The 22,283-nt window shown below is 46.0% G+C and overlaps 1 protein-coding gene across 5 annotated transcripts in view; it reads right to left on the reverse strand.

The window, feature by feature from the left end:
• The window catches only part of MOCS1 (molybdenum cofactor synthesis 1), a 37,526-nt gene extending 16,936 nt beyond the window's left edge, over window positions 1–20,590 (reverse strand). For 3 of the 5 annotated variants that reach the window (XM_045071231.1, XM_045071230.1, XM_045071235.1), the window contains exons 1-3: window positions 20,377–20,590; window positions 13,055–13,181; window positions 11,498–11,665 (exon numbers count right to left, since the gene is read on the reverse strand). In XM_045071231.1, the coding sequence (XP_044927166.1) occupies window positions 11,498–11,665; window positions 13,055–13,181; window positions 20,377–20,499 (418 nt within the window). In that variant the 5' untranslated portion in view covers window positions 20,500–20,590. Of the gene's footprint in view, window positions 1–11,497; window positions 11,666–13,054; window positions 13,182–20,083; window positions 20,118–20,376 lie in introns of all 5 variants that reach the window. The other 2 variants (XM_045071232.1, XM_045071233.1) reach the window with 2 other exon arrangements.
• Between the last annotated feature and the right edge of the window lie 1,693 nt (window positions 20,591–22,283).

Genomic DNA, 22,283 nt, shown 5'->3' on the forward strand with positions numbered 1-22,283 from the left:
ATTAGATTTACTATTTACTGTATATCTAATTTCTTATTACAGATAAGATTCAGGGCTCTCCCAGGAAAAGGAGGAAGAGAGGGGCACCTAGGTAGCTCAGTGGGTTAAATGCCTGACTCTTGGTTTCCACTCAGGCCATGATCTCAGGGTGGTGAGATCGAGCCCTGAGTCAGGCCCTGCACTGAAGGCAGGGTCTGCTTGATGTTCTCTCCTTCTCCCTCTGCCCCCAGTCCTGCCTGCTTGCTGTCTCTCAAATAAATCTTTGAAAAAATGAAACAGAGGAAGAGAATAAGAAATCAAAATATAATTTAAAAACGGTGGTGGCTATACGTAGAAAGGCAACATCCAAATAACAGAGGTCCCAAGGAAAAAAAAATTAAGCTGGCAAGGAGGAACTATCTGAAGAAATAATGGAGAGAATTTCCCCAAATTTAAAAGCAATGGCTTAGTACTGAAGGAACAATTTTGTTGAATGTCAACAGGACAAATAAGGAAAAGCCTATTCTAGGGGTCTTATTGCAAAATTTAAGAAAATCAGATACAAAGGAAACACTCTAATAACTTCCAGAGAGAAAGAACACAGCATCCACCAGGAGCAAGAATCAAACCAACATCAGACTTTTCTCAACAGCAATACTGGCCGTCAGGAGACAATGTAGTGACATTCTTAACAGAACAAAGGAATGAAACTTGAACCTAAAATTTTATATGCATTCAAATAACATTATAAAACTACTACTCTAAAACATTATAAAAACTACCTGCCAGATTTAATTAGATTCACCACCAAAATTAGATTCACCATTAGATACACAAATAAGATGAGAAACCAATTTAGTAGATGCTGCAGGAATTACAGGAATGCAGGGTAAGCAAATATCTTAGTAATTCCTTAAAAAACAAACAAACAAAAACACTTTTTTTTTTTTTTAAGAAAAGCCGAAGGAAAGGGATCCTGCTCAGACCCCCCACAGGGGACATCTGCTCTTCATTAGTTAGGGTGGCCAGGCCTGAGACAGCAGAGTAGTAACTGCTGGGATAGACCAGTGTGAGACCTTGTGGGGTAACTGGGAAGCCAGGAATATTAGTGGGGAGCCAGGACACTGGGGTTCCAGTTATGGCTGGCACAAGCCACACCCTCCCATCTCCTAGGAACTGTGCATTAGGGGAAAAAGAGAAACAGGCAAACCACAACACAGGAAGCAGTGGGAGGATTTTACTAAACAGTATTACATAACTTCCCCATGCCCTGGGAGTATCAGCATCCACTGAGGGGGGCACCTGGGTGGCTCAGTCTTTTCAGCATCTAACTCTCGATTTCAGCTCAGGTCATGAACTCAGGTTCATAGGATCAAGCCCCACATCAGGCTCCACGCTCAGCACGGAGTCAGCTTGTCCCTCTCCCTCTATTCTTCCCACTTACGTGCGCTCTCTCTCTCTCAAATAAATAAAATTGATTTAAAAAAAAAAAAAAAGCATTGTTAAAGAGGGAGTACCTGGGTGGTTCAGTCAATTAAGTGTCTGCCTTCAGCTCAGGTCATGATCCCAGGGTCCTGGTCAAATCCCACAATGGGGCTCCCTGCTTCAGCGGGGAGTCTACTCTCCCTCTGTCCCTTCCCCCCAACTTGTGCTGGCTCTCTCTCAAAAATAAAAAAATAAAATCTTCAAAAAAATATTTTAAATTAAAAAGAGAGAGACACACACACAGATGGGCAACCTAGTCCTAATAACATAGAGATAAAATTCTAGAAAATATCAACAGTAAGGGTGGGTGAGGGGTGACAAACATAAGGGCCTGAGAGTGTGCTAAAGTTCTTGCCTTGTTAGGAAGAAGAAGGAGGGATCATTTAGTTAAAAGCCAAAAGAGAAGAAAAAGAAACATAGAAAAAGTGTGACAGATAAAAGATTATAGAAACAAGTCCAAATATTTCAATAGTTAGAATAAAGTTACCTAGAATCAACTCACTAGTTAAGTCAGAGATTGTCAAATTTGGTAAAAGAAACGCAAGTGATAGCTACGGGCTGTTACAACAAACAGATCTCAAGCATAAGAACATAAAAAGGCTTAAAATAAAAAGTGAAACCAGATACAAGGGTCTTACTAAAGCCAAAAGCAAGCTGACACAACTTTAGTAAAATAAAATACACAGAGCTTAAAGATCCAAAATATCATTATAGAGAGAGCTACTACATAGTGATAAAAGACTGAATTCATGAAGAAGACATAACAATTCTAATCACATAAGAACCTAATAAAATCATCTCTATTATATATAAAATAAAAAGAAATGGGACCTCTGGGAGAAATTAACAAATCTACCCACTTATTTATTATTGGCAGGCCAAACAGGTAGAAAGCCAGCAAATGGAGATAAACAAAAATTTGAACAATAAAATTAACAAGCTGGCTCCAAAGAACAAATAGAGATGTCTCCATCCAATAATTAAATAACCATTCTCTGCAAGCACACACAGAACATTTATAAAATCTGCCAATATACTAAGTCATAAAGAAAGTCTCGATAAATTTTAAAGAATAATTATCATATAGATATCTGACTACTACACAATTAAATTATAACTTAATAAAATATAAATGAAAAATTCTTATATATTTAGAAATTAAAAACAGTACATAAATGTCATAGATCAAAGAACAAATCAGAATTAAAATTAAATACTTATAACTAAATGTTATAAAGCAATAGGCTACACCGGGATGGAAGGCAGAAGTAATAAAACAGTATACAAATATACAATAAGATTCAACAAATGCAGAAGTTGGTTTGTTGAAGACTAGCAAATTAGACAAACCTCTGGTGAGATTTATCAAGAAACAGAAAAGAGATAAGGTACAAATAAAACATAGTAATATTAAGAAATCCCAAACTGCAAGTAAAACAGATTAAAAAATAAGAAAATATTATTAGTAATTTCATACCAATAAATTAGAAATCAGAAATAATGACAAATGTCTAAAAAAAAAAAATGAAACAAAACAGAGAACTACCAAAACTGACTCTAAAAGAAGTCAAGAATTTGCCTAATGCAATAACTATTAAAGGAATTAAAGCATCTGTTAAAAATCTCCCTGCAAAGAATATACCAGGCACAATTTTACAGGTGAGATCAAATTTTCAAAGAAGTGATTCTCAGACTAACACAAACTCTTGCAGATGAAAGAACTGGGGGGAATACTCTGTGCTATGATGTTTGTCTCCTGCTCACCTCCCCCCAAATTAACATGTTGAATCCTAATGCTAGGTGTGATGGTGTTAGAAGGTGGGGCCTTGGGGAGGTGATTAGGTCTTGAAGGTGGGAGGGTTAGTGCTCTAATACGAGATACCACAGACCTCCTTCTGCCATGTGACCAATACAATGGTAACTCTGACCCAGAGGGGAGCTCTCACCTGACCATACTGGCACCTTGATCCTGGATTTCCAGCCTCCAGAACTATGAGAAATAAAGGTTTGCTGTTTATAAACTACCTAATCTATATTTTGTCAAAGCAGCCTGAATGGACTAATACTACTACTCAACTCATTCTTTGAAACCTAATTTCACAATCAGTTAAAGCTGGCATGAGGAACTTACATGGCCATTTCACTCATGGATACAGATGCAAAAATTTAAAGTATCAATAAATTGAACTTAATAGTAGATAAAAGCACAGTTTACCATGACTAGGTCGGGTGTACTACAGGAGTAATAGAAGATAAGCCATAATGTCATTCAGAGTACTAGGGGAAAAGAAATCATAGCTCATCCTAACATACCTAAAAAAGTATAATCTTAAAAAAATTTAAACTAGGGAACTTCATTATTTGATTAAAGTTGCTGGTGAAAAAAATAAGAAATATTCTAAATGGGGAAACATTAGGAGCATTCTTTTATTACTACTACTATTGAAAATTACACTTGAGATTTTAGATATTGCAACAGGACTAGAAAAGGAAATTAAAAGCGACAGATAAGGGGAAAAAAATTCCCTTAGTTGCACATGATCTAGTTGTTAGTATAGAAAACTCCAAAGAATTTAAACATATTTTCCTAAGTTTCCTATCAATGCTATAATATATCAAAAACAATTAGAAAATGTAATTTAAAAAAAGACACTATCCATCAGGGTCTTGGCATAAAACAAGATTAATCCCGATGGTTAAAATGAAGAAGTTAATGAAAGAACTATTTGTCCCAGTATGGACAGAACTAAAAGCTCCAACAATGAATAGCATAGCACTCAGACTAGCACCATTGGGGAAAAATGGTGCTAGGGCCAAAGGCACATGGAGGAAAAATTAATTTAGGAATCCAACTAAGTCACCATGGGGGCAAGGATCCCCTATGGGAGTTTTAGTTCTGGAGAGAATTCAGCCTCTGTCAAAAACCAGGGCAGAAACTTAAATGCATCAGAAACCCAATAGGCAAGGTCACCATGGGTGACCCCAAGTGTCAGCCACCTAGAGCAAAGAGAAGGGCAAAGGAAGTAGATGGCTGTGACAAGGTGGGGGTATGAACAAAAAAGATGCCAATTCTCAACAATTTGATATATGGGTTTAATGTAATTAAAATCCCAACAGATATATAAGCAATGAACCCTCTTAAAAAAAAAAAAAGAAAACTACAGAAATAATTCCATTTACAACATCCAAAAGAATAAAAGACTTAGGAATTAACTTAACCAAGGGGGTGAAAGTTTCCTACAATGACAACTACAAAACAATGCCAAGAGAAATGAAAGTTAAATGGACATGCATGATGGATTGGAAGACAATATCATTAATTTGACAATACTCCCTTAAAAAACCTAAGGATTCATTGCACGATCTATCAAAAGCCAATGGCATTTTTTTATGGAAATAGAAAAAAACACCCTAAAATTCATATGGAATCTCAAGAAAGTCCAAATAGCCAAAACAATCTTGAAAAGGAAGAACAAACGGAAGACTCACACTTCCCTGGTTTCAAAACCTATCATGAAGCTACAGTAATTGAAACAGGGTCGAACTGGCATAGATATACACACTGATGAAATACAGTCCAGAAATAAATCCCTGAATGTATGGTCAAATGATTTTAAGGGTACCTAGACCATTCAAAAGGGAGGGGCACCTGGGTGGCTCAGTGGGTTAAAGCCTCTGCCTTCAGCTCAGGTCATGATCCTGGGGTCCTGGGATCAAGCCCTGCACCGGGCTCTCTGTTCAGTGGGGAGCCTGCTTCACTTCCTCTCTGCCTGCCTCTCTGCCTATCTGTAATCTCTGTCTGTCAAATAAAAAATAAATAAAATCTTAAAAAAAAAAAAAAGGAATGGGAAGAACAGTGTTTTCAACAAATGGTGCTAGGAAAATTGGATACTTATGTGCCAAAGAATGAAGTTGTACCCTTACCAAACATCTTATTCAAAATTAACTTGAAATAGCTCAAGGACTGAAATATAAGTCCTCAAACAATAAAACTCTTGAAAGAAATCATAGTATAAAAGCTGTGACACTAGATTTGGCACTGGTTTCTTGGATGTGGCACCAAAGGCATACGCAAAAACAAAATAGACAAATTGGACTTCAGGAATATTTAAAAATTTGTACAGTGGATGGCTGGGTGGCTCAGTGGATTAAGCCGCTGCCTTCGGCTCAGGTCATGATCTCAGTGTTCTGGGATCAAGCCCCGCATCGGGCCCTCTGCTCAGCAGGGAGCCTGCTTCCCCCTCTGTCTCTGCCTGCCTCTCTGCCTACTTGTGATCTCTCTCTCTGTCAAATAAAATAAATAAAAATCTTTAAAAAAAAATTGTACATCAAAAGACACGATCTACAGGGCAAACACAGAATAGGAGAAAATATTTCTAAATCATGTATCTGATAAAGGGTTAATATCCAGAATATAAGAGAATTTCTAAAATTCAACAACAACCAAACAACCCAATTCAAAAATGGGTAAAGGATGTGAATAGACATTTCTCCAAAGACGATATAAGAATGGCCAATAAGCATATAAAAAGATGCTCAACATTACTAGTTATTAGGGAAATACAAATAGAAATTACAGTGAAATACCACCCCACATCCTACTATCAAAAAACAAAATAAAACAAAACAAAAACAGAAAAACAAGTGTTAGTGAGGATGTGGGGAGTAGAACCTTGTGCACCGTTGGTGGGAATGTAAAATGATATAGCTGCTGTGGAAAACAGTATGGGTATTCCCCCAAAAATTAAAAATAGAATTACCATCTGACCCAGCAATTCCACTTCCACAATCTTTCTAAAAGCAGAATTTTGAAGAGATTTCTACACACCTGTTCATAGCAGCATTATGGTGGAAGCAACCCAAGTTGACCAATGATTGGATTATCAAAACATGGTATATACATAAATATTATTCAGCTTTAAAAAGAAATGCTGCAATAGGCTATAACATGAATGAACCTTGAGGACGCTATTCTAAATGAAATAAGTCAGAGACAAAAAGACAAATCCTGCACGATTCCACTTAACATGAAATTCTTAGGGTAGCTCAACTCATAAAGACAAAACATAATGGTGTTTGCAAGGGGCTGGGGAGAGTGGAGAATGGAAATTATTTTTAAATAGTTAATTATTTTTAAATTGTTAGAGAGTTTCAGATTTACAAGATGAAAAGTTACGGGTATTGATGGTGGAATGGTGCACAACAGTATGATGTACTTAGTACCACTAAACTATTTGCTTAAAAATGGTTAAAATAGGGGTGCCTAAGGGGCTCAGTTGGTTAAGCGTCCAACTCTTGATTTCAGCTCAGGTCAGGATCGCAGACCCCTGCTCTGGATGTGGAGCCTGCTTAACATTCTCTCTCCATTTCCTTTGAATGCACCTGGCATACTCATATGTACATGTCAACACACATGGGTGCGCTTTTCCTCTCCAAAGGAAAAAGAAAAATTTTAAGTTGGTAGATTTTATGCTATGTGTATTTTAACACAATAAAAAAAAAAAGAATCCAAACAGAATTTTCCATGGAACGTACTAAGCTGATTCTAAAATGTCCATGGACAAATCATAGCTAAAACACTGCTAAAGACTAAAAAGAATTTGCTTGAGCAGATAGTGGCCTTACTGTGAAGCTACAGTGATTGAGGCATGTGATACTGGCATGGAGAGAGACGAGCCAACCAACAGAACAGCACCCAACACACAAATGCACATATGGCAGATTTACTGAGGAGCCAGAGGCTTCAGTAAGAAGGTGCAGAGTGCAGAGAAAATGAGACTATCACATGGGGGAAAAAAATGAAATTGGGTTACCAAAAACTGGCCACAGATGAACTGAGGACTTAGATAAGCAAAAAGCAAAATTCCATTTATTTATTTATTTATTTACTTGATTTAATTTTTTTTTCAGTGTTCCAAGATTCATTGTTTATGCACCATACTCAGTGCTCCATGCAATACATGCCCTCCTTAATACCCACTGCCAGGCTCAAAAGGCAAAATTTTAACTGTTTTGGTGGAAACAGAGGGAGCTGTTCTGACCTTGGGTGAGGTGTTTCCTTAAAAAGACATAAAAAGCATTGACTATAAAGGACAAAAGGGATCCACTGAACAACCACTTTTGATGAAAAGAATTCTTATACAAAATGTTGCTTATTTTGTCCAACTGGGAAGAGACATTTGCAACATAAGAACTTTTACCACACCAATATGAAAGAAAAACAGGAAGAAGAGAAACAGGGGCAGAAGACACAAGGTGGTATTACACAGGAAAGAAAAATGATATTTGGAGCTGATCCACATGTTGAGAGATGCTTGACCTCATTCTTAAACAGGGAAATAAAAATTAAGACCAAATTAAAAAAAATTAAGACCAAATAAAATACCATTTCATCCTTGTTCAACTGGCAAAAATCCAGAATAAGAATACTGAGTGCAGAGGAGGACTTGGGTCAGAGGAAGCTGGAAGGAACTCTTTGTAAGATAACACCAAATTGTTTTCCAAAGTTAAACATTCACCCATCCTACCAGGCAACAGTTCCCCTCCCACAGGAAGTGCACTCCGGGACACGCGAGCCAGAATGAAAATGTTCCAAACAGTGCTGCCTGAAACATCGAAACACTGGGGACAGTCCAGATGCTCTCCAGCAGGATAAAGGGTGCTAGCCTCACATAAGCAGACTGCAGCTCAGGAGGACCTGTGCGAAGTTTGGTTGGATGGAAAGGGGAAGCCCTGAAAGACACCGGGCAGGATCCTCATCAAATCCAAAAACATTTTTAAAAATGAGATATGCAATGATAAATGCAAAAATGCCGCAACTTCACTGTCCAACAGCATGGCCATTGGCCATGTGCGGCAATTTCAACTAATTAAAACATAATGAGTTACATCCACTCAGTTACAATCCCACCGCAGCCACACACCAAGTGCCCAAGGTTGCATGTGAGCACCAGTCACCCTGTCGCACAGCACTGAGAGCAAGCGATGCCACCAGCCAGAAGATTTCTGGTGGCCTGTCCTACTCCAGAAAGGTCCGCTGCAAAAGAAGGGGTAGAGGAACTCCTGCACACACAAGCTGGCAGGGAGGAGCAGTGAGGAGTTTGGGTTGGCCCAGGGGGATCAAGGTCATGGCAGATAGGGACCCAGAGTGGGCTTCCACTCGGGAATTCTGCTGCACCAGGGTTCGGGCAGGGATCCGAAGTAATCAAGACAGCAGGCTCCCCCAAACATGCAATGCTTTTGCTCTGCTCCCCTGGGTGGGGTCCTTTGTTACTCCCACCTGAGGGTGGGGACAAGGATTGGTAAGCATCCCAGCTTGGAGGGCTAATCCCTCCCCACCCCTTAGCCCTGCTTCCCCACTGGCACCTACCTGCCCTGCCCTTCAGGGCAGCTTTGCTCTGAGGAACTGTCTCTGGGGAAGACCAAAGGAGCCAGGCTCAGAGATGTCCAGATATTAGCAAGCTCAGCGCCACAGTGGTCAGCGGCCTAGCAGCTGTCATCTTTTGCAGCACTGGGAGGAACGGGAGGCCTGTCTTTCCCCCTTAACCAGCACTCTTGGAGGTGGGATAAATCCCACTTGAGGTTACTGCAGTTGGGGCCTTATCCTACCTAACATCTACATGCAGATCAACTCTTATTGGTCAGCCAGGACCCATAAACCATGGGCCAGCACAGCACAAAAGGCCCTTGAAGGGGCCACTGAACAGATGAGGACACTGAGGTTCAGAGTGGGGAAGGAATCTGCACATGTTCCCCTGGCTGGGCAATAGCAGAGTGCGAACGGGGCTGCCAACGTTCCTGGCTTCTATTCCTGCCACTATGCAGGTCGGTGGCTACTATGGAAAGGCCTGTGTCCTTGTGTCTGTACTCAGTCCTCCCTCTGACCAGCAGTGATCCCCACCCGCTCTGCTCTCCCGCAGACCATGGGATGGAACGCAGGGGTTTAAGACAGGACCCATGCCAGAAGGCAGATGATGCAGCCTGAATCAGGGGGTGGGGCCTGGCAGTCAGCGGGGCTCAGCAGGTTCAGCTCTTTCCTGGAACCCAGGCTGTTTTCAGCTCTGAGGGGCCCTCTGGAACAGGGGGTCAGCTCCGTTGGGCCAGCTCCTCTAGCACAGGAATGACGGCAGGATCCCAGGGCACGTAACCAGTGGCAGCTGGAGTCAGCTGGCCATGGGGAAGGAGGGAAGAAAAGACTGTCAGGGGTACCTCCCCTAGGCTTGCAGGGTACCTGGGTCCCTCATGCTCTGTCCTTATCAGACATTGGCTCTGGTGGCTGTTTCCACCAATGGGCTGTGGATCATCAATGGCCGGGTCTGCAGCTTATTCACCTCTGTGCCTCCAGCACAGTACCAGCCACGTAAGAAGCCTCCAGAGAACATTCACTGAACCGGCAAATGAGGCAGAGACCGGATGCCTGGGAGATCCCACCCAGGGCAGCAAGGGTGGGGGCTCGGATCTGAGAACTGGGAGCCTTATTTTCCTCTGATCTCATCATCTACAACTATAGAAGCTTAAGGTCTCTTCATGCCTGACCTTGGGGCTCAGAAGCAAGGCATGGCAAGAGGCCTTCCCGGGTAACCCCTTACAGAGCACTTTGCCATGTGTTAGGCGCTTCTGCTCATTTCCTGCTCAGGTAAACTTTATCTCTGCCTGGGGACTTAGAATGGATTTTTAAAAAGGTTGTGCAGGGGCCCCTGGGTGTCTCAGTCGGTTAAGCGTCTGCCTTCAGCTCAGGTCCTGATCTCAGGGTCCTGGGATGGAGCCCCCTGCAGGCTCCCTGCTCAGCGGGGAGTTTGCTTCTCCCTCTCCCTCTGCCATTCCTGCCTCCGCTCCTGCTTGGGCTCATGCTTTCTCTCTTTCTCTTTCTCAAGTAAATAAATAACTAAAAATCTTAAAAAGAAAGAAAAAAAAACTTGCCCAAAGGTATGCTACTAGTAAGAGGCACAGCCGACATTCGCACGCAGGAATGTTCTACTTGAGAGATCACACATCAAACCAACAAGTCTCAGCGAGCACCAGCTACGTGTCAGGCATGTGCCCACATGCTGGGAACGCGGCTGGGAACCAAAGCTGCCTCGGCTCCCAGAGCTTTCATGCCAGTTATTGGGAGGGAGAGACAGTACAAAGGAAACATAAACATAGAATCAAGTAACGTAACCACAGATGAGACAAATGCTATGAAGAAAAAATAAGGAAGAACAAGGGGATAGAGTAGCGGCAGCCACACTTTTTCTGCAAAAGGCCAGACAGTTACTACTTTGGCTTTGCTGGCCACATGGTCTTTGTGGCAACTGTTCAGCTCTGCAAAAGCAGCCCTGGGAAATACGTAAATGAACGGGTGCAGCTACGTTCTAATAAAATTTTATTAGCAAACAGTGAATTTCTGATTTCATATAACTTTCCTGTGTCACAAAATGCTATTTTCTTTTGATTGATTTTTAATCCTTTAGCAATATAAAAACCATTCTTAGTCTGCAGGCCATACAAAACCAGGTGGTGGCCCAGATTAGGCCTGTGGACTCTAGCTTGCCAACATCTGGGACAGAGAGTGGCTGGGGTGTGGGTGTGGGGATGTACTTTGGAAAGAGTGGTCAAGGAGGCCTCCTTAGGGAAAGGACATGTGTACAGAGACCTGAACGAGGCAGGCAGTGTGCCCTCTGCTCCCAGCAAGGGGAAGAGTGAGTCCAAAGGTGTGGGGGTGTGCACGGAGGGGCGGGACAGAGGCAGAAGGCAGGCGAGAGGTCCCAGAGGTCAGCAAGAGCCAGACCACATGGTCCTCAAGGCCCCGGTGAGGACTTTAGCCTAAATGCGAGGGCAAACCACTGGCTCTGGCACTTAACAGGTCTGCAAGCAAATCACTGAACTTTGGGGCCTCATTTCCTAACAAGATGGGAATAATGACAGTTTCAGAGGGCAGTAGGGCCAAGTGAGCATTATGTTCGGAATGGACGTCGGCCGCTGATATGAACACTGAAATCCAGCTGGATACAGTGCGAGCTGGAGAAGTGGCCGCGGCTTTTGTCAAACTTACCCACTATGTCCACCACGTCTGGCCGGATGAGCGGCTCTCCCCCCGTAAGCCGGATCTTGTCTATACCTTCCTTCACAAAGAGCCGTGCGAGGGTGAGGATCTCCTCTGTGGTCAACAGGTCGGCCTTGGGGGTCAGTGGGACGCCCTCCTCGGGCATGCAGTACTGACCTGAGGAAGGGAGGGGCTGCAGAGGTAAGCCATGACCATAGCACTGGGGCCCACGGGGCTTCCAGACCCCCACTTCCCTACCAGGACAGAAGTCTCTCCTGAACCCCACCTGGATGGTGAGGAACGAGCTTGCCAAATCTGAGCGGGTACAAATGCTACAGAGTCTCACCAGGCCTTGCCTTTCTCACCTGTGACACACGAACACCGCCTCTTCCCTCAGAGGGGAGGCTGAAGGAATGGGTTGAAGAGGATGAATCAGGCAGAGAGCAGAACCCGGCCTGAGGTGGGGGATGTCAAAACACTGATTCCCTCAGTGTGGGGGGCGGCTAAGCAGGGTCTGCCTGGCCTTCAGCCCATTCCTTCTGGCACTGGTCACCCTCTTTCATTTCATCCGGTGCGGCAAATAGTGACCCCTATGTGTTTGGGTCATGAGGCTGGGAGGTACTCTCTGACCCGTGGAAAGTCACACTCCTCTGTAGTGACAAGTGCCCTCATGTCCAGTCTATTTCAGATAATTAGTCCCATTTCACAGGTTGGGAAAACTGAGGTACTACTTGCTCAGGGGAGGCAGAATGGGGCGAATGAGGGGAGCTCTGGCAGGTTAAGGGGGCACCATGCCCTCCCATCAGCTCCCATGGGAGTTTATCAAGGACTGGGTCAAGATCTAGTATAGGGTTATTTAGTCAAATTAGTAAAGGGTCCAGAATTAGTCTTTAAAGATAGAATAGAATAGCTAAAGAACATCAGAACTGCATGCAGTGAGTATTGTTTGGCTAAACGTTTACTATAGACGTGCATATCTTTATTGGGCCATGAAGTAAACACATTTCTTATTGGGAGCAACCATGGAAAGCAGGAGAGAGGGAGACAGAGAAATTTTGGAAGTCCCTCCAGCAGCAGCTACACCTCCAAAGCACTCCATAAACGATTACGAAATGAATAATGAATACTCAGTGTATTAGCCTGGGCCATAGCAACTTCTGTCACAGGCCTGGGTGTCTCAGTGGCTGGCAGTGCGGCCGGCACTGCTGTGTACCTCATGTGTCAGCGGTGTCCAGCATCCTCACTCCTGCCCCTGGCCACATCCTAAAAGCTGGGAACCATGGGAAACAGGAGGAAAGAAGGAAGAGCCCTGAAGACTGAGATTTAGGACCAATCTCCACTGCAGTTCTGTTTTCAAATCTAGTTCCAAGTAGAACCCAGCTCCCAGGATCCTAAAAGTCAACCTTGACCCTTATCTTGACCTACCACCCCACCCGGCAAGCAGGGAAGAGGGGTTGGGAGGAGACACTGGGAAGGGAATGGGGAGGGATGAGGAGGCTTCCTGGATGTGGCGAGATTTCACAAGCTGCCTCAGCAAGGGAACAGGGGCCCAGGGAGGGAACTCACATCTGAGGTTGCACTTCTCGGTGAGGGAGATCCGCAGGTAGCTATGTTGCCGGCCAAAGCTGTCAGTGAGGAAGGCGGAGAAGGGGGCCGCGTGCTCCCGCAGGAACTGTCTCCTCCTGGACAACTCCTGCAGTGTCAGGCAGAGGAAACGTGGACCTCTGGGCCCTGACTGGGGGAAATGGGCATGGAGAGCCCACCACCTCCAGGACATAAGCCCCCTCCTATCAGGCATCCCCTCCCCCACCCTCATCTCCTCAGTCCTAGGGGAGCTGAGATTCTCCCTCTCATTCACAGACTGGGGTACAGGCCTAAAGGTTAGAACCTGTCCCCAAGGCCCCAGCTCAGCCCCAGGGAGCAGGACCTCTATAGGAACACAGCTGCCTGCACCCTACCCCCACCCCCTTTCTCTCCCTATTACCATCCTACTGCCCAACCCCCCTCCTTCAAAGGAAGCCTGTCCAGGAACAAACATCTCCAGTATTTCTTGGATGGGCCAGTGGGAGAGAACATGCCACTCAGCACCTGGTAACAATGCCAGCTGGCAAGCGTGTCCAGAAAGGAGAGAGGAAGCAGATAACTGAGCAGGATGGTGGCTGCCTGGGACACGACGAGCCACTTCTCCAACCCAGACCTTCCATTCCCTCCCTTTACTATAGGAAACGGAAAGAACTCAAAGCCAACTCACTAACTCGGGGGGTGGGTGTCACACAAGCTGACTCCCCGTAACTACTCCCCCATCCACTGGGCTCCCTGGGACCTCAGCACTGCCCAGGAAGACCCAATAAGCCACTGGGAGCTGCTGAGGACCACACCGAGCTGCAGGGGCTCCCCTCATGCAGAAGGCTTTTGGGGCAAGGACAGCACAACCAGGGAAGCCTGCAGAAGGAACGAGACTGCCAGCCTCTCAAAAGGTAGAAGGGAGGGGCCCAGACGATCGCCCACTAACCCCCTGCAAAGATCATTACTAGGCTTCATCCTTCACCTCACCCATTGCTGGAAGGAAGGATTAAACACTGTCTGGGGGCTCAGAGGGAGGAGAATCCTGGAGCCTCCCTGCAAGGTTCACCCAAACTCCTCCCAGGGGGAGAGAAAGGAGGAAAGGAGACAGCCAACCCTTGCATTTCCCCAAGTCTGATCTAGCCTGAGCTCCTGCCCTGAGCATACAACCCCAGTCACAACAGATGCTGATGAGGTCATTGCTCCACAGAAGCAACATTTACAAAACACCTTTAAGTTACCAAAGAATGTTCTCTGTTTAAAAAAAAAAAAAAAAAAGGAAAAAAAAAAGAAAAAGAATGTTCTCTGTTCCATTCCCACACCTACCCCATAAGGGATTACCATAACTTAAGCTTGGATGGGGTTCAAGAATACCACTGGCAGAACCAGAATTCAAATCCAGGTCTTTTGAGTCCAAGATCTAAATTCCTCCCTCTCACTGCAAAAGGCGAATCCAAGAAGGAACACAGTATAGTGCAGTATAGGGGAGAAGTCCTTTCTTTAGAATCTTTATAACAAAGAAATCATGAGGTCGATCATGAGGTCGCTCATGAGGTCTTCGGACAGGGCTCTGGACTGGATACGGGGTCAGGTGTGACCTGACATCCTGAGAAAGTTCCCTCACTTCTCCAGGCCTGCCTTCCCCGCTGTAAAATAAGAACACAGCTATGGCCTTGGGTAAGCGAAGGGAAGGGGGTCAGGAAGCTGGCAAGTAAACACCTAGGATTATTGTGATCTTGTAACCTAAGAGAGGAGAAGGCCTTGGGCCCCGCTTTAGGGACTTCCTCCACCTGGGCTGCAAGTCAGAAACACCTGGCAGCTTAAGAAATGACTTGCACTGGAAAGCAACTGAATTTGGATCTCTGAGCACTCACATTTTAAGTCTGTCTAGGTGAATCTAAGGTACATCCAGGGTCAAGGGCCACTGACTCAGGAGATAAAAGGGACAGGAGTGAACATATATGGGGCGTGCTTCCAGGATTTTCCTGGGTGCCTAAGTGACCTCACTCTGCTCACCCAAGACCAGTATCCCCCTTAATCTCCAAGAAAGTGCTTATAGTCCCATGACAAGCAAGCAGGACTCACTTCTCCAAACTGCTGTCTGTTACAATCCTAACAGTGCTTCTTCCTACCTCCCAACTCACCCCACTGCCTTTCCGCCTGTAGCTTTGGGGGTGGGGCAGAGGACAAGACAGACGGGAGCCCCACTGGCCACTGCAGTCCAAGAGATCAGATAACTGGAAGCCTGAGTTTCCAGCAGAGTTGCCCCAATCCTTCAACAGTTCTTTGCAACTTAGGAATCTGTCAGTCACTCAGGATCCCTGCCCCTCAGGAGTCGCTCTCACCCCAATCTAAACATACCGGGGGTTGTTGGCTGGGTGGGGGAGTCAAAGTGTACCAACTGGGAGCAAGTGAGAGGACCAAGGAGCATGACTCAGCAAAAACCAGGGAGCAAGCAGAGTAACGGGCACCAGAGGAACTCCCAATCAGAATCTCTTGTTGTGGCCCTCAGTGGGGGCAGGGAGGATGCTGGATTTCACCGCTGAGACCTGGAGTGACTTTATCTAGATTCAGCAGACTCGGTACTGGCAGGAGGACACACGCTCGCTCGCACGCATACACACAGTCTCTCACCCCGCCAGCCTTGCAAACTCCTCACTGTGATGTCACCCCTGCCTCTTCTCTCCTCCAGCACTGCATGTCCTACTTTCATTCTTCCATCTGCCTTTCCTTTAACCCTCCTGCAGGAAAAAAGTATCAGCACCAGTCAGAGGAACCCTGGATCCAGAAGGCATGACTGGGCAGGGTGGACAGAGATGCCTCTCACCCAAGAAGGGCTGGGACATGTCAGAAGCAGCTCATAGCCTCAGAGCCCAGCCTCGACTAGGCTGTTGCCTACCCATCCCCCACCACCCCATGTGGGGAGCCCCCCAGCCTGATTCAGAATCCCGGAGTCTACACGGTATGTCAGGTATGTCACTGTGTCAGTGGACTAATTGGAAGAGAAAAGTGGTGTATGCAAAACTAGTCACACTGGGGTCATCCTTCATTTCCGGGGTGGTCTCTACTGTCAAAATGGTTTTGCCTAGGACAGTGGCTCTCAAAGGTTTACACATCAAAATTGCCAGCAGTATTTCTAAGAAGTGCTGAGGCTGGAGAGCCCCACTCCAAAGATTCTGACTCCATTGCTCTGCGATAGGGTCCTGAGTTGTTTTGTTTTTTTTTTTTTTTTTTTTCACGTCTCAGCTCTTCAGCCTGCAGTTTGGCTGAGAACCACTGGCCCAGCGACACCCAGATCAGGAACTATTTTAATCCAGGGCTGGTTGTTGTGGTTCAGAGCATAGGCTCTGGGAGTCGGTAAACCTGAATTTCAAGCTCGGCTTTATTACTAAGTAGCTGTTGAGCAAATCACCCAAATTCTTTAAGTCTTAGTTTCCTCATCCACAAAGGGTGGAAAATAATTCTCCCAGACTCAGCTGGAAGAGTTGTAGCACAGAGCAGGTATTCAGTAAGTTTTCTGAACAGAATTCCTATCTATATCCATCTATTTATGACATACATATTTGTGGAGGAGCACTAGTTGTGTGCTGTGACTCGTTTTCCCGCACTTGCCGGCTCCCCGAGTCAGTCCCGCAAGGCCCAGCCCTACTTAATGGCAGATGGGCCAAGGCTGGGGTTTCAGACCTGCTGTCACACCCCCCCCCCAAAGCAGGGCAAGTGGATCCTGCACTCCTCCAGGACCACAGATGACCAGGCACAAGGAAGCCTGCCACCTGCTACTGAATGTGTCTTTTCTACCTGCCCAGTGCGGACTGGGGCACGGGGTCGGGGTGGGCAAGGGTGGTGCAAAGGAGTCAGTTAAGGGAGGGATGCTGCCCTCCGAATAGTCACGAACTCTGGGATTTGGTTTGAATGATAAAGGCCAGCCCCCAAACAGTTCTAGAGTATCATAAATAGGGTTATACAGGAGAAAAAGAATACATTCCAAACTCAGATATCAGTGGCTCTGATTTGGGATCCTTGCTATTTGGGAGGATGTACTTGGGTGCCTTGAAAAGCATCTCTGTTAAACAAGAAGACCCAGCAAGGTGCCTAGCCTGAGGTCTGGATCCCCCCTCTTCCTCCATCCCTCCCTAAGTGTGGGGTCTTTACACCTCAGGCTCCCAGCACCGACAGTCACACTTAGATTGGAACTTCTTTCCCTTTGTGCGTCATTGTCCCAGGCCAGGCCTACTGTCTCCTCCCACCTTCTCCTACACCCACTTCCTTCCTTCATAACACCCCTTCTCCAATATTTGTTCACTGTGACCCTCTGAATACTTGGTGTCTCTGTCCTGCAGAAAACCACCCTCTCTCTGCCCTGCCCATCCTAAAGCAACAGGCCCAGGACCTGAGGCTAACCCCTGTGGTCCCAACAAAGCCCGCATGGATCCTGGGAAGAAGAAAGAAGGGTGTCATGCTTCTGGGCTGGGGTAAGTCCTGCAGAGGTTATGTGGGTCACCCCAATCAGGACAGCCAGTAGTTGTGTCTCCCCAACCACTTCCCCACTTAACTCACACCCCACCACCTCCCCTTTCCACCTGTAAAAGTCGCTCAACCCATCCTTGGACCAAGCCCAAGGCTCACTTTCCACTGTCCTCACAGCCAGCTCCCATTCCACACCTCACATTCTCTCACACCCCCACCTTGAAACACAAACAGACAATACTCGGTGGCTTCTCGCTCTGTCTCTCCAAACACTTCTCAGGGTGGAAGGAAAGGCACCCTGCAGGATGGGAGGTGAGGACAGGGGTTCCCAATGCCCCATTCCTGCTCTTGCCAGCTGGCAAGTTCTGTGAAGAAGCTGACCATAGAGATCTCTAGATCCGGGGCACCTCGGTGGCTCAGTAGGTTAAGCCTCTGCTTTGGGCTCAGGTCATGATCCCAGGGTCCTGGGATCGAGCCCCACTTTGGGGGGGGGGGGGGGTCTCTGCTCAGCAGGGAGCCTGCTTCTTCCCCACCCCCACTCCCCTGACCTGCCCACTTGTGATCTCTGTCAAATAAATAAATAAATAAATAATCTTTAAAAAAAAAAAAAAAAGATCTCCAGATTTGCCTCACCTTAGGAGATTTTCTTAAAGACATTCTGTGCCCTCCCTCATGGTGTAAATATGGGCTGGTTCAGCCCTCTGGCTGGAGAGGGAAAGTGACAGCCCCAGAGCAAAGTAAAACTGGAGACAGAGTGAAGGTGAAAACCTGGGAATTCCTGGGCAATGTTCTACCATTCCATGTGTCCCCCCTTACCAGGTGAGTTTCAAACAGCCAAAAACATCTGCTGACCCCACTGCCTGCAGAGTACCATGTTCAGCACCTTGCAGAAATACCTAGAAAGGTGGGAGAGCACCCGGCACTCGAGGAGCAATCCGCCTGCTGAGGATAACCCTAATAGGGAGTGTCGGGCATAGGAGGTCTAGAACCAGAGAGTTCACAGAGTGGCTATCCTGAGTGTCCAGGGGGAGGGGGCTTGTGGGACACATCATGTGTCCATGGTGGCAAGACTGACAGTAATTACAACAAATATGTACATAACACAGCACGTATGTGTGTCAAGCTTTGTTCTAAGTACACATATCAACATATACTAATTCTCTCAATCTCTAGGACTATGAAGTAGACACATATTCCCATTTTATAGATGAGAAGACTGAAGCACTGGGAGGCAAAGGGACTTGCTGAAGTTCATACACCTACTCAGTGGTAAGGCTGGGCTTCCCAAGCTGGCATCCTGCTCTAGAATCTGTGTTCTTCGCTGCTAGTTACACTTCCCTTTACAGGGTAAAGGAAAGGGTGGGGGTGCCTCTCATCCTACTCTACCTGAAAGGAAGAGTAGGGAGCACAGGTGCTAGAGTTTGAGTTACTGCTCCATTATTTTCAGCTCTGTGACTCCAGGAAGTTAATTTCAGTGAGCCCCCTCACCTGAAAATACAAACTCTTGACCTCACGTGGTTTACCGTGAGGACTAAAAGAGACCAAGTACGGAGACACCTGGGTGGCTCAGTTGGTGCCTTCAGCTCAGGTCATGATCTTGGGGTCCTGGGATCAAGTCCTGCATCGGGCTCCCTGCTCAGCAGAGATCTTGCTTCTCCCTCTGCCTGCTGCTCCCCCTGCTTGTGCTTTCTAGCTGACAAATAAGTAAAATCTTAAAAAAAAAAAAAGAGAGAGAGAGAGAGAGGGAGAGAGAGAAAGAGAGATCTGTCACTTGGCATGGATCCCTTCCTAAAGGAAATTAGGGGCATGAGGAAGAAGAAACTTCCCTGTCCCTGAACTCTTTAAAGCTCTCTCACCAATCCTTGCATTCCTACTTTTCCCCTCAATAAAGTTCGCAGTTCAAGGAAACTGAAAAATTTCATTTCGCAGCAATGAGGCCTGATTATCTGAAGATCCAGAAAGGATCAGACTCCAGGAAAGCAAGTTAGACCAATGCCCTCCCCCTGAGGGTGTGGGGGCATATGATCTGATGATTCCCAGGGTGTGAAGTCTTATTCTAAGAAATGGGAAAAGAATGACCGGGCAGGTCGAGAAAATGAAAAAGAGAGGCTTCTCCCCAAATTATTTCCTGACCACATGGGCAAAAGAACACCAAACTTAAAAAAACTTGTTATGACATGAATCACTCTGTGGAACGCTATCAAGCACTTGAAGGGGCCTATCCCAAACCTTCAGGAAAACTGAGTTCCTCATCTGGACGGGGATCCTGCTCCCTTCTGCTCAAGAATGAGGTTGAGCCTTCCTAAGGGGCATGAAGATGAAACTGAAAGTGTGAAGGACAAGTCACAGAGCCCTGTAAATACAGACGTGACCAGTGACTACTGGTGGCACCAAGGTGACATTTTTAACCACTGTCACACTATGAAGCAGGGTGTCACAAGAACACCCGGTCACACACACACAGCCTCCACTGTGGAGGAAAGAGGAAAGTGTTCAAGAAACAGGGGGGGTGAGGCAAGGCTGTGAAGGGGTTCAGTTAACAACTCACCGGACCCAGAGTCCTACCTGCCTGCTCCCCATCTCCGGTAGTCACTCAGACCTGGAAGGGGGTTGCATGGCTGGGTGGGCAGGAAGGTGGTTGGTTAAGCGGCACCCCAAGGAGCGCCCGTCCCTTGGGTATCAGGTGAGACTGGACAGCTTAGAGAGTATCCCTCCACACCTTTCCCCACCCCCAAGGAAGCGCTGAGGGGGTCCCTCCCAGAAGCCGCCGTCGCAGCCCCGCCTGGGTGCTTCTCGGCGTGAGGGTCAGAGGGCCGGTCGCCCTTTCCCGGGGAAGGTGTGGATGTGGGCGGGCTCACCTCCGCAGCAGTTTGGGGGGGCTCCCCGGGGCGGTGCTGCGTCACTGGAGCCCCGGAGCTGCAGCTCCGGAGGCCGGACCTCAGCACCCGCTGCAGCATCCGGGACACGGGCCTCGCCGCCATGAAGTCCGGGGGCCAGGCGAAATTCCACTGGGTAGCCGGCTTCGGAAGCGCTTTAGACCTGGGCTCGGTGCCCTAGGGCCTCGCGGTAGGGGCGGGGCGGGGGCGGGGCTCGCGCAGCCAATCCAGCGAGGGCGCTGTGCCGTGGGGCATTCTGGAAGTTGTAGTCCACTTCTTCTCCTTCCCTCGCCAGTATGCATTCTAGGACTTGGGGAGGCTAGGTCAAAGTCAGCTGGAGGAGATATGCTGAATGAAATGAGTCAGGCCGAGAGAGTCAATTATCATATCGGTTTCACTTATTGTGGAGTATAAGGAATAACATGGAGGCTATTAGGAGAAGGAAAGGAAAAGTAAATTGGGGGAAATTGGAGGGGGAGACCAACCATGAGAGACTGGGCTTTGAGAAACAAACCTAGGCTTTTGGAAGGGAGGGTGTGGGGGGATGGGTGAGCCTGGTGGTGGGTATTAAAGAGCACACATATTACATGGAGCACGGGGTGTGGTGCATAAACAATGAGTCTTGGAACACTGAAAAGATTTAAGAAAAAAAAAAAATGATGAAGATCTTGGGTCTTTTTTATGGACTTCTTCACCTGCGCTAGTCTAAGACCTAGATGGTGGTGTGACCAGCACAAAGTGCTGTGGGAAGAGCAGGACTAGAGCTGGGTGAACGAAACCTTGGGCACAAAATGGAAAGGGGTGCCAAAAAAGTAGGTTATTAAGATAAATAATACTTAACGCAGTATTTTTAGAAGTCAGAATCAATGCAAAAAAAAAAAAAAAAAGACGTCCATGATGAACAGAATATCAATATTTTATATAAAAACAAGATCTGGCCCTGCACATTTATGACTTTCCTCACTCCCTTGTAGGTAGTTTAGGCCCTGGCTGAAGTCTGGTCAGCTCCCTCTTATAGATACATTTCCAATTGTGCCCCCAAGGGACATTAACGCTTACCCTCTCTGCTTTAAAAAAAGGGGTATATGGGAAGAAGTCATAGAATAAGTGGATACCATTTTTGGAACACTTCTTACATGCCAAGAACCATGCCAGGCAATGTCCAATACTTATAATAATCTTGCAATTAATAGAATGAATTTTGCAACTAAAGAAATGGAGTCTTAGGTTAATTTTCTTGAAGGCATACAGTTGATAGGTGGCAAAACGGGTTTAAATCTAGGACAACCTCACCCTCCTTCCCTCCAGCAGCCCTCCATTTGTTTCCTATAGTTAAGAGTCATTTATGGCTTTGTCTCCTTCTTTGATTTTATCTTATTTTATTTTTTCTTCCCTCCCCCATGCTCCTCTGTTTTGTATTTTAAATTCCACATATGAGTGAAATCACATGATAATTGTCTTTCTCTGACTGACTTATTTCACTTAGCATAATACGCTCCAGTTCCAACCACATCATTGCAAATGGTAAGATTTCATTGTTTTTGATGGCTGAGTAATAGTCTATCTCATATATATCTATCTATCTATCTATCTATATATGATGTTATATATATATATCACATCTTCTTTATGCATTCATCTGTTGGTACACATCTGGGCTCTTTCCATAGTTTGGTTATTGTGGACATTGCTACTATAAATATCGGGGTTGCAGATGTCCCTTTTGATCACTATTTGGATTTTTGGGTAAATACCTGGTAGTGCAAATCCTGGTAGCTGTCTTTTTACCCTTTTGTTGTTGTTGTTGTTAAGATGTTATTTATTTATTTGACAGAGTGAGAGATCACAAGTAGGCAGAGGAGCAGGCAGGCAGGGAGAGAGGAAAGCAG

Source organism: Mustela putorius, unplaced genomic scaffold (genome assembly GCF_011764305.1).
Source record: "Mustela putorius furo isolate JIRA1106 unplaced genomic scaffold, ASM1176430v1.1 tig00003983_pilon_pilon_pilon, whole genome shotgun sequence".
Classification (NCBI taxonomy): Eukaryota; Metazoa; Chordata; class Mammalia; order Carnivora; family Mustelidae; genus Mustela; species Mustela putorius.